Source organism: Nerophis lumbriciformis, linkage group LG16 (genome assembly GCF_033978685.3).
Source record: "Nerophis lumbriciformis linkage group LG16, RoL_Nlum_v2.1, whole genome shotgun sequence".
NCBI lineage: Eukaryota > Metazoa > Chordata > Actinopteri > Syngnathiformes > Syngnathidae > Nerophis > Nerophis lumbriciformis.
This window is the reverse complement of record NC_084563.2, coordinates 19,307,353-19,324,540: the sequence shown is the minus strand read 5'-3', so window position 1 is coordinate 19,324,540 and position 17,188 is coordinate 19,307,353. Positions and strand designations below refer to the sequence as shown.

Genomic DNA, 17,188 nt, shown 5'->3' with positions numbered 1-17,188 from the left:
CCAGTGAAAAGGAACTTTGAATGCTCCAGGATACCAAAACATTTTGGACAATTCCATGCTCCCAACTTTGTGGGAACAGTTTGGAGCGGGCCCCTTCCTCTTCCAACATGACAGTGCACAAAGCAAGGCCAATAAAGACATGGATGACAGAGTCTGGTGTGGATGAACTTGACTGGCCTGAACAGAGTCCTGACCTGAACCTAATAGAACTCCTTTGGGATTAATTAGAACGGAGACTGAGAGCCAGGCCTTCCCGACCAACATCAGTGTGTGACTTCACCAATGCGCTTTTGGAAGAATGGTGGAAAATTCCTATAAACACACTCCGCAACCTTGTGGACAGCCTTCCCAGAAGAGTTGAAGCTGTAATAGCTGTAAAAGGTGGACCGACATCATATTGAACCCTATGGGTTAGGAATGGGATGGCACTTCAAGTTCATATGTGAAAGGCAGGTGGCCAAATACTTTTGGCAATATAGTGTATGTGTGGATATGGCGCCCTCTAGTGGTAATACTAATGTACTCCATCCAATTGGATCATCTACATACAAGAACTGGTGTTTGTTTTGAGCTACACAAAATGCAATTCGGAGTGTTTATATTGCAATCGTCTAATTATGCAAATGTATTTTGAATAGGCAAGTATACATGCTACAAAATAATTTTGTCAATATAACAGTTTACGTGCTTGCTGTCTTTGTAGTCCACATCCCCGTAGACAAGTCCCGCCTGCAGTCTCAACGTGGACCTTCCCGCCTGGGGATTGGAGAGGCTGCATGTCAGTAAATATTAGCCGCCCTCCCTCCGTAGTGTGCCAGGGGAACAGAGCCAGACAGCGGCGGATCGATCCATCGCACACGCTCCATACAGAAGGAAGGGATGGAGGGGGAGATGCAGCCCGCCGACGAAGGCCCCTCCGCCGCCAAGACGCGACGCGGTGTCCCCACCTGGAGCCTCCGCTGCAAGCTTCCGGAGGAACCGTCGCGCCTCGACCGCTCCGCCGTGATGGAGCCTCCGCTCTTCTGTGACGCCCGTCAGTTCATCTTCCATCCCGGGCAGCCTCTCCCTTTCCAGGCGCAGCACTACCGCCGCCAGAGGTTCCCCGGCGAGGCCAGGCCCAGCTGCGGGGTCCCGACATCCACCTCGGCGGCAGCGGGCGGCGTCGCTCTGGGTGCCCCGCAGAAGCGCGCCGTCAGCGGCGTAGCCGAGTGCAGGTTGTCCCCTGGACGTCTGAAGCAGGAATCTCCAGACTGCACGTTTGGTATCAGCTCAGGTAGGTTCACAACTTTAACTTCAACCACATCCATGTTTTGTGCTCCATATACATTATTTGTCACATATTTATATGTAATATTCTCACTTATGTACTGTAACCTATATATATATACATTAGGTCAGAAAAAAACACGGAGGCTATATCATCCCTACAAGCCTGTTTCATATATATGTATGTATATGTATATATATGTATATATATACACAGTTCTCAATACCGGGGTAGAGGGGAATATACGTTGGGTCAAGAAAAAACACAGAGGCTATATCATCCCTACAAGCCTGTTGAGCAGGTTTCCCTGGAATTTTATCATGAAAAAAAAATATATATATATAAATATACATATATATTTTTTTAATATAATTTTTTTTTTTTTAATGCTAAAATTCCAGGGAAAAATTCCACCTTCAAACTCCCAGGCCTCTGGTAGAGGACCCGAGCTTGAGGATGACACAGATACCACCCGACCGGGGTGAGAAGGAGATTTATTTTAAATTTTTTATATAGTTGAGGTTTCTGTGGTTTAACCGTTAAACAGTGCTCAATACCGGGGTAGAGCGGAATATACGTTAGGTCAGGAAAAAACACAGAGGTGATATCATCCCGACAAGCCTGTTTCGCAGGTTTCCCTGCTCGTCAGGGGATTTTATGATAAGCCAGGTTCTGGCTCAAGCCTTTCTACCATCATGGGGATTTTATGATAAAACAAAAAGGGAAACATTCGAAACAGGCTTGTAGGGATGATATAGCCTCTGTTTTTTCCTGAGCTAACGTACACACACACACACATATATATATATATATATATATATATATATATATATATTATACAGAGAGGCGTATATCTGGGCTTTCTTGCCATGAAATCACCATTAATAGAGGAATCTATTATATATGCACCCTGAGGCGTCATGTTTGTTTTATTTCTTCATTGTTTTTTCTTGTTAGCTGTGATGGATGTGCAGCTGTAATGACAGCAGCCATGATTGAATCTCCAGTGTTGCAAAATGGCCTTGGACTGAATTGACTGCACATGCATTTGATATTCCATATATCAGTGTTTTTCAACCTTTTTTGAGCCGAAGCACATTTTTTTCATTGAAAATATCCCGAGGCACACCACCAGCAGAAATCATTAAGAAATGAAACTCAGTAGACAATAAAAAGACGTTGTCGCAATTGTTGGATATGACTTCAAACCATAACCAACCATGCATCACTATAGCTCTTGTCTCAAAGTAGGTGTACTGTCACAACCTGTCACATCACGCCGTGACTTATTTTGAGTTTTTTGGTGTGTGTAGTGTTTTAGTTCTTGTCTTGCGCTATGCCTATTTTGGTGGCTGTTCCCGTTTTGTTGGTATTTTCCTGGAACAGTTTAATGTCTTCTTTTGAGCGTTATTCCCCGCACCTGTTTTGTTTTAGCAATCAAGAATATTTAAGTTGTTACTATCCTTCTTTGTGGGGATATTGTTGATTGTCACGTCATGTACCGATGTACTTTGTGGACGCCGTCTCCGCTCCACAGTAAGTCTTTGCTGTCGTCCAGCATTCTGCTTTTGTTTACTTTGTAGCCAGTTCAGTTTTAGTTTCATTCCCTAAGCTTCAATGCGTTTTCTTAGGGGCACTGACCTTTTGTTTATTTTTGGTTTTAGCATTAGATACCTTTTTACCTGCACGCTGCCTCCCACTGTCTGCATATTGGGATCACGACAAACCATGTTCCCGACATCTACAAAGCAATTAGCTACCGGCTGCCACCTACTGATATGGAAGAGTATTACATTGTTACGATGCCGAGCTCTAGACAGCACCGACACTCAACAACGACAAATTATTTGCAGACTATAATTACTGGTTTGCAAAAAATATTTTTAACCCAAATAGTTGAAATTACATAAATGGTTGAAAAACACTGCAATATATTCTCCTCTTTAACAACATCGTTACAGCTTCTTGCCCCCCTCAGGCGGCTGTTCACAGGGGTTGGTTTGATGGGGGGGGCTCTTTGCACAGAAAGGATGGGTGGGAGGGCGCGTCCAAGGCGGACCAACCCTGAGATGAAAGCAATGAATCTAACCCCCCTCCCCCCCCCGCTGTTGCGAAATTAAACATGAGACAGCTCATCCTCTAATCAGTTTTTAATCTCTTTATCACACTTGGCAGCTCGCTGCTGCGTTATTGTTGCTTCGCAGCAGCAGCTGTCGAGCGTTCATTGTGATCTCAGGTAGGGAAATAGCAATAAACCTGTATAGGTGTGTGACGACCAAGAGCCCAATGAATGGTAATGCAGGGTGTCGGTCTGTCATCAATCAATCAATCAATCAATCAAAGTTGATTTATGTAGCCCTAAATCACGAGAGTCTCAAAGGGCTGCACAAGCCACAACGACATCCTGGGCTCAGATCCCACATCAGGGCAAGAAAAAACTCAACCCAATGGGATACAATGAGAAACCTTGGAGGGAACCGCAGATGTGGGGACCCCCCCCCCCCCTTTCTCTGCTAGTGTCCCCTGTGTCTACCTGTCATACAAGTGGAAAAAGAAGGTAATTTGTGGGAAAGTCCAAGGATTTAATCTTGCAAGAATGGAGAGGGTTGCATATAGCACAGGAACCTAGTGCCGTCTGCAAGTCTCAAAAAAACATCAGTAGAAGAGGACACAAAATGGGATACTAGTGGCTTACCTTCTTTTTCTCTGCTTGTGTCCCCTGTGTCTACCTGTCGTACAAGTGGAAAAAGAAGGTAATTTGTGGGAAAGTCCAAGGGTTTAATCTTGCAAGAATGGAGAGGGTTGCATATAGCACAGGAACCTAGTGCCGTCTGCAAGTCTCAAAAATACATCAGTAGAAGAGGACACAAAATGGGATACTCGTGGCTTACCTTCTTTTTCTCTGCTTGTGTCCCCTGTGTCTACCTGTCATACAAGTGGAAAAAGAAGGTAATTTGTGGGAAAGTCCAAGGGTTTAATCTTGCAAGAATGGAGAGGGTTGCATATAGCACAGAAACCTAGTGCCGTCTGCAAATCTCAAAAATACATCAGTAGAAGAGGACACAAAATGGGATACTCGTGGCTTACCTTCTTTTTCCTCTGCTTTTGTCCCCTGCTGTGAGCACAAAGCAGACTTCCACGTTGATGTTTACGATTTGAATACTATTAAGCTCCATAGTGTGCACGGTGCAAAGTAACAAAAAACATATCCATCCATTTACTACCGCTTGTCCCTTTAAACATACAAGGTACATACATTTTCATGATTCGGGACAAAGATGCGACCAAAACAACACAATGGCCTGCGGTCTTCTGTAGGTGACGTCAGCAGGCTGATGCAGGCCCGCCCACATTTTGGAGCTAAAAGTGGGCGTTTAAAAATGTGCTGAAACTCGTTAGAAAATCACAACGGTGTATTGTCAGGTCGAGAACTATGAACTAAGTGTCAACATTGTCCCTTAGAGCAGGGGTCCCCAACCTTTTTTGCACCAGGTACCGGTTTAATGTAGGCATTATTTTCACGGACCGGCCTTCCACGTGTGGTAGAAAGATATAGCAAAAAAGTGCATGAAAAATGAATACCTGAAAAAACTCACCATAACATTCAATTAGTGGGAGCCCCCTGGCCTTTTCCCTTTGCAAAAAAAGCTCTCCATAGACTTTAGTTTTTTTGCTCATTTTTGCTCATTGTAGGCTTTGTTTTGGCTTTAGTATCTGATGGGTTATAGGTGATACATCACATTCAAGGACTAGAGCATGGATATATAAGAAAGCTAGAAATACTTCACATTAGTTCTAATAGAGGCGACTTGTCCAGGGTGTACCCCGCCTTCCGCCCGATTGTAGCTGAGATAGGCTCCAGCGCCCCCCGCGACCCCAAAGGGAATAAGCGGTAGAAAATGGATGGATGGATGGATAGTTCTAATAGATTTCTGTGGGTTACTATTTCCATTCTAAAAGTTATGTATTCATATTTTGTGCAGTATTTCATACGTAGATACACTAATGTTAGCTTTTTTGGTCCAATTTTCCATGCGTAAATACCGTATTTTTCGGACTATAAGTCTCAGTTTTTTTATAGTTTGGCCGGGCCGGGGGTGCGACTTATACTCAGGAGCGACTTATGTGTGAAATTATTAACACATTAGCGTAAAATATCAAATAATATTATTTATTTCATTCACGTAAGAGACTAGACATATAAGATTTCATGGGATTTAGCGATTAGGAGTGACAGATTGTTTGGTAAACGTATAGCATGTTCTATATGTTATAGTTATTTGAATGACTCTTACCATAATATGTTACGTTAACATACCAGGCACCTTCTCAGTTGGTTATTTATGCCTCATATAACGTACACTTATTCAGCCTGTTGTTCACTATTCTTTATTTATTTTAAATTGCCTTTCAAATGTCTATTCTTGGTGTTGGGTTTTATGAAATAAATTTCGCCAAAAAATGCGACTTATATATGTTTTTTTCCTTCTTTATTACGCATTTTCGGCAGGTGCGATTTATACTCCGGAGCGACTTATACTCCGAAAAATACGGTGACTATTATTGTTATAATATGCCAAGGGGCCAATTAAAAGAAGCTTGGCACTGAAAATAACACCCAGGTTGCAGTTTTGCCACCTTGATTCTTGTTAAAAAATAGGAGCTTTAAAACACTACTACTTTGCTTTTCCTTTGCTGTGGTAATTGCATCAGTGCATCTATAGGGCGCACTTAAAATCCTTTCGTTTTCTCAAAAATGGACATTGTGCCTTACAACCTGTTGCACCTTATGTACGTATTAATGCTGGTTGTGCTTACTGACCTTTAACAAATTTTGTTTGGTACATGGTGTAATGATAAGCGTGACTCCGTATATGGCAATCACAGATAAGATATACGTGTGGACTGCAGGTTGACGCCTGTTCAATAAATGACACTAGCAAGTACCCGTAAGCAAGCAAAACCGAAACTTTGATGTTTCATTGAGAATAGTACGACTTTGGTAAGCTACGAAGTGGCACCATTGATGGATTGTCAGAGCGTTACGACTACAGTAGTCAGACGTACGGTGCTTCAACATATGGTATTATTATGGACCCCAAAATGGCACCTATTAGCAGCACTCGAATTTTACCACGGCATTTGCCGCGACCGCCCTCGTCATTTGCCGTAATGCCCAACAAATTGACCAACATTTGCGGCAAGGACATGCCGTGACCGCCTTTGACTTTTTACTTCCATCCATCCATCCATTTTCTACCGCTTATTCCCTTTTGGGGTCGCGGGGGGCGCTGGAGCCTATCTCAGCTACAATCGGGCGGAAGGCGGGGTACACCCTGGACAAGTCGCCACCTCATCGCAGGGCCAACACAGATAGACAGACAACATTCACACTCACATTCACACACTAGGGCCAATTTAGTGTTGCCAATCAACCTATCCCCAGGTGCATGTCTTTGGAGGTGGGAGGAAGCCGGAGTACCCGGAGGGAACCCACGCAGTCACGGGGAGAACATGCAAACTCCACACAGAAAGATCCCGAGCCCGGGATTGAACCCAAGACTACTCAGGACCTTCGTATTGTGAGGCAGATGCACTAACCCCTCTGCCACCGTGAAGCCCTTTTTACTTGTTACCATGAATTGATTAACATGGACCCCGACTTAAGCAAGTTGAAAAACGTATTCGGGTGTTACCATTTAGTGGTCAATTGTACGGAATATGTACTGTACTATGCAATCTACTAATACAAGTTTCAATCAATCAATCAATCAAAATGGACAAGGGATGTTACAGTAAACGGTATAATGATAATTTGCAATAATTCCCAACAGTTAGTAATACCGTCAAATTTTTTAATGACCGAACAACCGTCATTTATTAATGCATTTTCGGCAACACGAAGTCAGGCGCATGCGCACTATCGTTGTTTGGCTTGATAATCATGGCGGACCAACGACATTTCCCATTGGATTAAACGTAGCCAAACGCTTGGTTTAACGTCACTTTCCCTCGCTTCCCGCCGTGCGTTTAAGAGCACTGCTGTGTTTAGATGGAGACAGGTGTGGACAATATTGGAGACAGACGCACTTGTCCCGCCATTGTAGTCGTCGCCATAGTCAGTAAGCTCCTTTTTTTTTCCATCCTCTTGTTGCGGGGCTCATCCCCCGCTGTTGCCATTTCTAATACAAAGTAGCAAACTTAATCTGTCTGTAAACGCCACATGGAAGCGCTAAAAGCGACAACAAAAGATGACGGGGAGAAGACGCGGTCGAAGTGGAGGCACCTAAATAAGACCCGCCCACAAAATGTTGACAAAAGAACCACCATTACATGTTATGTAGACCGCCAGGAAGTGTTTTAAATGTAATAAAAAATCATAATAGGACCCCTTTAATGCGCCTCATGGTGTGAAAAATATGCCATTTAAATGCCATTAAAAAGCAAAAGCATGCTCTTATGTAAATGTTTTTTATCATTATTTTTTTTAAGTTTTTCTATTTTCAATACAACTTCTTGTGTCGCTGGCAAAAGCCAACAAAAAAAAGCAAAACAGATTCCCAAAGTTAATCATTTGATGCTCTCTGAGTTAGACTTAGACTTCCTTTTTATTGTCATTCAAATTTGAACTTTACTGATAAGAACGAAATTTCGTTGCATTAGCTCATGGTAGTGCAGGATAAAAAAGCAATAAGGTCCAGATATAATTAAATAGATTACTGTACAGATCAATATATTGCACTTTTGCATATGCATCCACGTTTATGGATGTATGTTATATTGTCTTTATATTCCAGCCAGTTAAATAATGACATCAAGTATGTGCATGACTGAACATTTTGGTCATGTTTTCAATTCAAATTGTAGGATTTTACTGTATTTTTTCACATGCACAAAAAAAAAAAATGATCTTAAAGAATGTACAAATACAAAATATACAACTCACCATTGAAATGTCCTTGATGACAAGAAATAAACGACGGCAGAAGGGATTATTTAAAAAACGCCCTTCCTAAAGTGTTGCAATTAAAACAAATGGCCCTCATAAATTCTCCCCTCCCGAGCCAGTAGTTTTGATGACATTTTATAAAACTACTCAGCTTGCCGTCGACATACGAGAGGACGGTTGAGCGGGAAGAAGATATCTTTCTGCATCTCCACTCAGACAGCGAGCACATATTAATAAATGTGTCACATCTGTGCCAGACTGATAGACACATATGAGCCATTATCGGCGACGTGCTTGGACTAAAAGGCTGGAGTAATAATATTGGCTCGTGTTCGCTTTATTAGGCACGTCTGCACAATCAAGTAGCGATGACCCAATCTCTTGATCGCCGCCGATATTTGTCTTTTTTAGCTGATGTGCTACCGTGCCGAGCCTACACTATATTGCCAAAAGAATTTGGCCACCTGCCTTGACTCACATATGAATTTAAAGTGCCATCCAATCCCTAACCCATATGGTTCAATATGATGTGGGTCCACCTTTTGCAGCTAATACAGCTTCAACTCTTCTGGGAAGGCTGTCCACAAGGTTGCGGAGTGTGTTTATAGGAATTTTCCACCATTCTTCCAAAAGTGCACTGTTGAGGTCACACACTGACGTTGGTCGAGAAGGCCTGGCTCTCAGTCTCCATTCTAATTCATCCCAAAGGTGTTCTATCGGGGTCAGGTCAGGACTCTGTGCAGGCCAGTCAAGTTCATCCACACCAGACTCTGTCATCCATGTCTTTATGGACCTTGCTTTGTGCAGTGGTGCACAGTCATGTTGGAAGAGGAAGGGGCCCGCTCCAAATTGTTCAAACAAGGTTAGGAGCATAGAATTGTCCAAAATGTTTTGGTATCCTGGAGCATTCAAAGTTCCTTTCACTGGAAATAAGAGGCCAAGCCCAACGCCTTAAAAACAACCCCACACCATAATTCCTCCCCCACCAAATTTCACACTCGGTACAATACAGTCCGAAATGTACCGTTCTCCTGGCAACCTCCAAACCCAGACTGGTCCATCAGATTGCCAGATGGAAAAGCGTGATTCATCATTCCAGAGAAGGCGTCTCCACTGCTCTAGAGTCCAGTGGCGACGTGCTTTACACCACTGCATCCCACGCTTTGCATTGGACTTGGTGATGTATGGCTTGGATGCAGCTGTTCGGCCATGGAAACACATTCCATGAAGCTCTCTGCGTACTGTACGTGGGTTAATTGGAAGGTCACATGAAGTTTGGAGCTCTGCAGCAACTGACTGTGCAGAAAGTCTTTGCACTATGCGCTTCAGCATCCGCTGACCCCTCTCTGTCAGTTTACGTGGCCTACCACTTGGTGGCTGAGTTGCTGTTGTTCCCAAACTCTTCCATTTTCTTACAATAAAGCCGACAGTTGACTTTGGAATATTTAGGAGCGAGGAAATTTCACGACTGGATTTGTGGCACAGGTGGCATCTTATGACAGTTCCACGCTGGAAATCACTGAGAGCGGCCCATTCTTTCACAAATGTTTGTAGAAACAGTCTCCATGCATTAGTGCTTGATTTTATACACCTGTGGCCGGGCCAAGTGATTAGAACACCCGATTCTGATCATTGGGATGGGTGGCCAAATACTTTTGGCAATATAGTGTATCTTTACCACAGTCGTGTCCCAGTGTTTACATGCTGAAGATTGTACTCGCGGGAAAGCTTCCTTCAAAATGGATGCGCAATAAGTGACACGCAATCACATTTCCATATTCCTTGTTTCATGCAGGAGGCGTGGACATGAATTCCAGGAGCGTGCTAGTCTTGCCAGAACACCGCAATCGAGGAAAAAAACTATTTTTTTTTCCAACTAGTGTTATCACTGGAAGACTAAAGGAAAAGGGGATTGCTAAACATGCTACACACACACTCACTAAACAAGGGGTCGGCAACCCAAAATGTTGAAAGAGCCATATTGGACCAAAAGTACAAAAAACAAATCTGTCTGGAGCCGCAAAAAATTAAAAGTCTTATATAAATGTTATAATGAAGGCAACACATGATGTAAGTGTCTATATTAGCTATATTAGCCTACTATCAAAGGCTGACGCAAATCTTTGTTGACAGAAATTATGTATTTTAATTTTTATTCTCCACATTTTTACAACATTGGAAATTATTAGTAACATGGAGGCTTCTCAGAGGGTGAGATAACTTCTGGTAATTACTGGCTCAGAGTGTCCAAGTTAAAGGAAACGACAGACTGTCTTCTTCTAATGGATTTATTATTATAATCTTTGCAAGCTGGGTAATGTTTGCTGTGGTCTGGAACAACATGGCACACAAACAACTATGGCAAATGCAGCCAATATTACATACAGATAATTTGTCATGAGACAAATATAAATTAAATAGACAGAGGACATAAGTAAAGGAAATTAAATGTTCTCAAATATACCTACAAACGAGTCATAATGATGCAATATGTACATACAGCTAGCCTAAATAGCATGTTAGCATCGATTAGCTTGCAGTCATGCACTGACCAAATATGCCTGATAAGCACTCCAGCAAATCAATAAAATCAACAAAGCTCACCTGTTGTGCATTCACGCACAGTGTAAAACGTTTGGTGGACAAAATGAGACAAAGAAGGAGTGGCATAAAACACGTCTTTCTGTGGCAGCATCGGAGAAAGTTGTACATGTAAACACACTACGACGAGTTCAAGGATCGCCAAATTAGTAGGACAAAACGGTGCTTGCCAAATACTCTCATCAGTGAAGCATGTATCACAAACAGTGGGATTTCTAACAATTAGGAAGGTTTGTGTCATTTTTGTTCTCCTACAGAATAAATATTAAAACAAAACATTTATTTTTTCATTTTCACACATCTCTAGAAAGAGGTCCAGGGAGCCACTAGAGCCGCAAGTTGCCGACCCCCGCACTAAAGCTTCAATGTAAATACTATTGATAAGTATCAGTGTATCAACAATACAAAAATAATGTGATCGATAATTATCTTTTTCTCATTATTACTAAAAATGTTTGGGTTGTTTTTGTTATTGTTTTCAAAGTCAGGATGTAAGTGTCCGGATAAAGGAAGGCTTTGAGAGCAAAACCCAAATAATTTAAACAGGAGCCAATAGTAGTTTTGTTATTGGTAATTGTGCACTAGACATTTTATTTAATCGTCAGGTCTGCTTTTCAGCCAGTCCAATGAGTGCTGGCCCAGTCACATAACATGTGCGGCTTCTGCACGCACACACAATTGAATGCCATGCATACTTAATCAACAGCGATACAGGTTTCACTGAGGGTAGCCGAATAAAAAACTTTAACACTGTTAGAAATATACGCCACACTGTGAATCCACACCAAACAAGAATAACAAACACATTTCGGGAGAACATCCGCACCGTAACACAACATAAACACAACATCATGGGGGGGCGGGGGGTTGGTGGTAGCGGGGGTGTATTTTGTAGCGCCCCGGAAGAGTTAGTGCTGCAAAGGATTCTGGGTATTTGTTCTGTTGTGTTTATGTTGTGTTACGGTGCGAATGTTCTCCCGAAATGTGTTTGTCATTCTTGTTTGGTGTGGATTCACAGTGTGGCGTATATCTCTAACAGTGTTAAAGTTTTTTATACTGGCACCCTCAGTGTAACCTGTATCGCTGTTGATGAAGTATGCGTTGCATTCACTCGTGTGTGCGTACAGAAGCCGCACATATCTTGTGACTGGGTCTGAACGATGTTAGAATGGATGAAAAGCGATGTGACGATAGCTTGTAGAGTACGTTAAAGGCAGTGGATTTAAGGCACGCCCCCAAGACTGTGGTCCGGGTGGACGAGATATAATGACTGATGAACACCTTCGTTCGATAATGAAGGTTGCCTCAGCTCAAAGCCTGAGCCCCGACATTAATGAACTAGCATCCAAAATAGGATGGCAGGTATCTGGCTTGGGCACATCAGATTAGATCAGTGTGTTGCAAACTGAGCAGTTTAAAGTCCTGAATGGTTGTTTTATTCATTGTTATTGTTAAGATTGTGTGTATCTGCGCTCTTGCTCTGTGTGGCTTTATTGTAAAGGTTGGCTGTTATAGCGCATGTTCCCCACTTGGGGCGCTCTGGTGCTGGTGTGTTATGTTCAAGCGAAGAATAAAGTCTCCTCGTGTGAGAGGACGTTGATCATCAGACTCGATGAAAGTGTCGTTTATGTGCACGCCCAAAGAACTCCACGAAGCTCAAACACCTTAACAGGTTATGGTGCCCAGGAACCCCAGAGATTCCAGCCAACTCAAGCAAACAAGGCCAGGTAGCGTTGAGTTGACGCACGGACAGAGAAGCCAAGAAAGTTTGCAGGTGTGGACTTGAGCTAACAGAGGAGAACTGCTTGACCAAGGATAAAGGTATTGCAAACGTGAAGTATTACACGGAGCATAAAAGTGACTTTAGCCAATAAAGTAGCGTGTACCCTCGAAGAAGAAGTAACCGCGGTAAAGTTTGAGCTAATTAGCATAGCATAGTGCTAAACAAATATGGCGGCTCGTACTACTGGAGCAGTATCCCCGCAACTGTATTTTGATGGATCCGAAAGCAAGTATGACCTTTGGGAAGCAAGATTTTTGGGACACTTACATATTTTAAAGTTGAAAGACACTGTTCTAAATGAACCAGTAGGAGAAGAGCAAGCAGCAGCGGACAGAATAAAGAATCCAGATTGCTATGCAGAGCTCATCAGGTTGATCGATGATAAAAGCTTGTCTTTAATAAGACATGATGCTGCATACGATGGCAGGAAAGCACTGAAAATACTGAGGGACCATTACTCAGGAAAAAGCAAGCCACGAATAATCAACCTGTACACGTCCTTGACAAAACTACGGAACGCAGACAGAGAGTCAACTACGGACTACATCATCAGAGCAGAAAACCTGATTACAGCACTTCGTGATGCCGGTGAGACTCTCAGTGATAGTCTGATCATAGCCATGATTCTTGGAGGCCTACCTGACTCTTACAAGCCATTAACTGTACATGTAACGCAAAATGAAGACAATGTGACATTTACAGATTTCAAAAGAAGATTACGTATTTACGAAGAGTCAGAGAAAATTAGTACTGCTGAGCCAACAGACAATGTGATGAAAACGTTCACAAAACAGGATAGAAATATCCAGAAGAAGTACACCAGCAGCACTAAAAGTAGAAGTGAAGATGGAGATCTGACATGTTTCAAATGTGGATTAAAAGGACACAGAGCAAGAATGTGTATCCGAAAAGTGTGGTGCAACTTTTGTAAGAGCAACACACACCAAGAAACCATATGCAAAAAGAAAGATAAACGAGACAATGTCAGAAAGGTTACGGATGAACAATCCAATGATTACCTCTTCAAAGCAGCACAAGAAGAAAGTGAGTCAGCACCCAAAATAAAGATGAAAGGCATTATGGTGGATGCAGGAGCGACATCCCACATTGTAAATGATGTAAATAACTTTACAAGCTTTGACAACACTTTTCAACCAGAGACTCATTCAGTGGAACTAGCTGATGGGACAAGATGCAGTGGAATGGCCCAAGGAAGAGGAACAGCAACGATACATCTAGTGGACAGCGATGGACGACAGCACAGGGCACAACTACGAAATGCTCTGTACATGCCCTCATATCCCCACAACGTCTTTTCAGTGGCGAGAGCAGCCGACGGAGGAGCAACCATAACGTTCAAGAAAGGAGAGAGCCACATGATCACTAAAGATGGTAACAGATTTAACATAAACGAAAATGAGAAGCTATATTATCTACCAACTGTTGATGCAAATGAAGATCAGTGTAAAGTTTGTCATGACGTACAAACATGGCACGAGATTCTAGGGCACTGCAACTATGATGATGTAATCAAACTCCAAACTGTGGTCAAAGGTATGGTAATTAAGGGAAATGTTGTTAAGCCAGATCAGATGTGTGAAATATGTACAAAAGGCAAGTTTACCCAAACGAGAAATAGGGAGCTAGATGCTAAAGCAAATAAACCCCTGGAGTTAATCCATACAGACCTAGCAGGGCCAATGAAAACTGAAAGCATAGAAGGACACAAATACGCACAATGTTTCACAGATGACTATTCAGGTGCTGTATTAGTATATTTCCTTAAGTCAAAAAGTGATGCAATTGCTGCAACAGAAAAGTTCTTAGCAGATGTAGCTCCCTATGGAGATGTGAAGTGTATACGTTCAGACAACGGCACTGAGTTTACAAACAGAGAGTTCCAAATGTTACTAACAAAGAACAAAATAAGACATGAGACGTCAGCGCCTTATTCGCCACACCAAAATGCCACACCAGAGAGAGAATGGCGAACACTGTTTGACATGGCTAGATGCTTACTAATAGAAAGCAAACTACCAAACTATTTGTGGAACTATGCCATTCAAACAGAAGCTCATGTTAGAAACAGGTGTTACAATAGACGGACAAAGAAAACAGCATATGAGTTACTTACAGGAAAAGTACCAAATGTGTCACAAATGCAAAAGTTTGGGTCTACATGTTTTAGTTACAAACAAGAAAAAGGAAAACTAGACTCCAAAAGTGAGCAGGGCATTTTCATAGGATATGATAAAAACAGCCCAGCCTTCCTTTTATATTATCCAGAAATGGAAAAGGTCCAAAAGATCAGATTGGTGAGATTCGCAACCAAAACAAGTGTAGAGAGAGAGACACAAACTTTGGAGCCATACGCAGGACATGACATTGGAAACAGAGACAATGCAGTCTGTGACAGTGACCAGAAGGATGAGGACAGAGTTCAACCTGAAAACAGAACTGAGGATTTAAATGAGCAGGAAGATGTGGAACAGTCAGCGGCAAATGCCGAAACAGAAATCAGAAAGAATCCATTCAGGTTAAAACAAAAGCCAGCTTATTTACAAGATTTTGAGACTGATGATTCATTGGACAGATTACAAACATGCGTTGATTTCTGTTATCGAGCAGTTTGTGACATTCCAGAAACTTATCAGGAAGCCGTGTTATCATCCAAGTCAATGCACTGGAAAAACGCCATGGATGAGGAGATGAACTCACTAGTGGAAAATGACACATTCCAGTTGACTGACTTACCACCAGGTAGCGAGCTTTAAAAGCAAAGTGGGTTTATGCACTCAAAACAGACACAGATGGATCTAATAAATATAAGGCGAGATTTGTTGCCAAAGGATACGACCAGAAAGTAGGAACTGATTACGAAGAGACGTTTTCACCGACAGCTGACATGTTAAGTGTAAGAATTCTCATGCAGAAGGCGGCACAGGAGGACCTAATCTTACATCAGATGGACGTGAAGACCGCGTATCTGCACGCACCCATAGACTGTGAAATCTATTTAGAACAACCACAAGGATACGAGAAAAACTCTAACACTGGTGAAAAACTGGTATGTAAACTGAACAAATCATTGTATGGACTCAAACAGTCGGGCAGAAACTGGAATACAGTGTTACACACCCATTTATGTGAAAATGACTTTGTGCAAAATGAAGCAGATCATTGTGTGTACACAAGAGAAAAATATGGTCAAAAGGTAATACTTATTATTTGGGTAGATGACCTTATTTTAGCTGCTTCAAGTGAAAAATCAATGCAGGATGTAAAAAGAATGTTAACTCAGAGATTCAAAATGAAGGATTTGGGAATCCTAAAACATTTCTTAGGAATAGACTTTGAACAAACAAATGGACTAGTCAAAATGTCACAAGAGAGATATGTGAAAAAGGTTTTACAAAGGTTTGATATGGAAAATTGTAAACCAAGAGAAACTCCTTGTGAACCAAAACTTGATTACGCAGAAAATGCTGAAAAGTTGAAACAACCAAGACAGTACAGAGAAGCAGTGGGAAGTTTAATTTACTTATCAACATGCACTCGACCTGACATAAGCTTTGTTGTGAGTAAACTATCTCGACACTTTAATGAACCTACTATGGAACATTGGAATACAGTGAAACATGTATTCAGATACCTAAAAGGTACATCAGAACAAGGACTTAACTTCAAGAAGAATGTAACTGAAAGACTCAGTCTGACAGTTTACTGTGATGCAAGTTGGGCATCAAATGAAACAGACAGACGTAGCACATCAGGCTATTGTGCAACTTTGTGTGAAGGCAGTTCATTCATTTCATGGAAGATGTTCTTGAATTATTGTTTACAAATTGGTTTAACACAGTGAGCTAATAGCGAGTGGGGGGTGTTAAGATTGTGTGTATCTGCGCTCTTGCTCTGTGTGGCTTTATTGTAAAGGTTGGCTGTTATAGCGCATGTTCCCCACTTGGGGCGCTCTGGTGCTGGTGTGTTATGTTCAAGCGAAGAATAAAGTCTCCTCGTGTGAGAGGACGTTGATCATCAGACTCGATGAAAGTGTCGTTTATGTGCACGCCCAAAGAACTCCACGAAGCTCAAACACCTTAACAGTTATTTTATTTTCAAATTTATTAGCCTGTGGAAAAAGTTAATGTTGATATTTGCCTCAGAAGGCTGCAAATAGAAAAGAGGCATTACATTTTTATTTAAATTATATTTGATATGCCATTGATATTTTTAAATTATTATTATTATTATTTGAAACTGGATTTTGCATGTCACTATAAAGTTATGTAAGCCTTGCTTGTTCAATATTCAATGCAAAACTTGTTTGGGTCCCTATTAAAAGGTTAATTTGTTCAACCTTGGCCCGCAGCTTTGTTCAGTTTTAAATTTTGGCCCACTCTGTATTTGAGTTTGACAACCCTGGTTTAGAACAAGCGAAAACCAGGAGAACGTTAATGTTGCCTATCGCAAACATTGACCCAGCAACTACTGCTGGGTGACAGGAAACTATAAAGGGGAGTGATTAACCAAAACACCTGGTGGGAACACTAATTGCAAAACTAAGACAGGTGAGGAGAATCAGTGCCCA

The 17,188-nt window shown here is 41.9% G+C and overlaps 1 protein-coding gene across 1 annotated transcript in view; it reads left to right on the top strand.

Annotated features, from left to right (window-relative positions):
- The first annotated feature begins 837 nt into the window (after positions 1-837).
- The window catches only part of LOC133617047 (BEN domain-containing protein 4), a 38,192-nt gene continuing 21,841 nt past the window's right edge, over positions 838-17,188 (top strand). Inside the window, exon 1 of the mRNA XM_061976739.2 lies at positions 838-1,273. Within this exon, the coding sequence (XP_061832723.1) occupies positions 880-1,273 (394 nt within the window). The 5' untranslated portion in view covers positions 838-879. The remainder of the gene's footprint in view (positions 1,274-17,188) is intronic.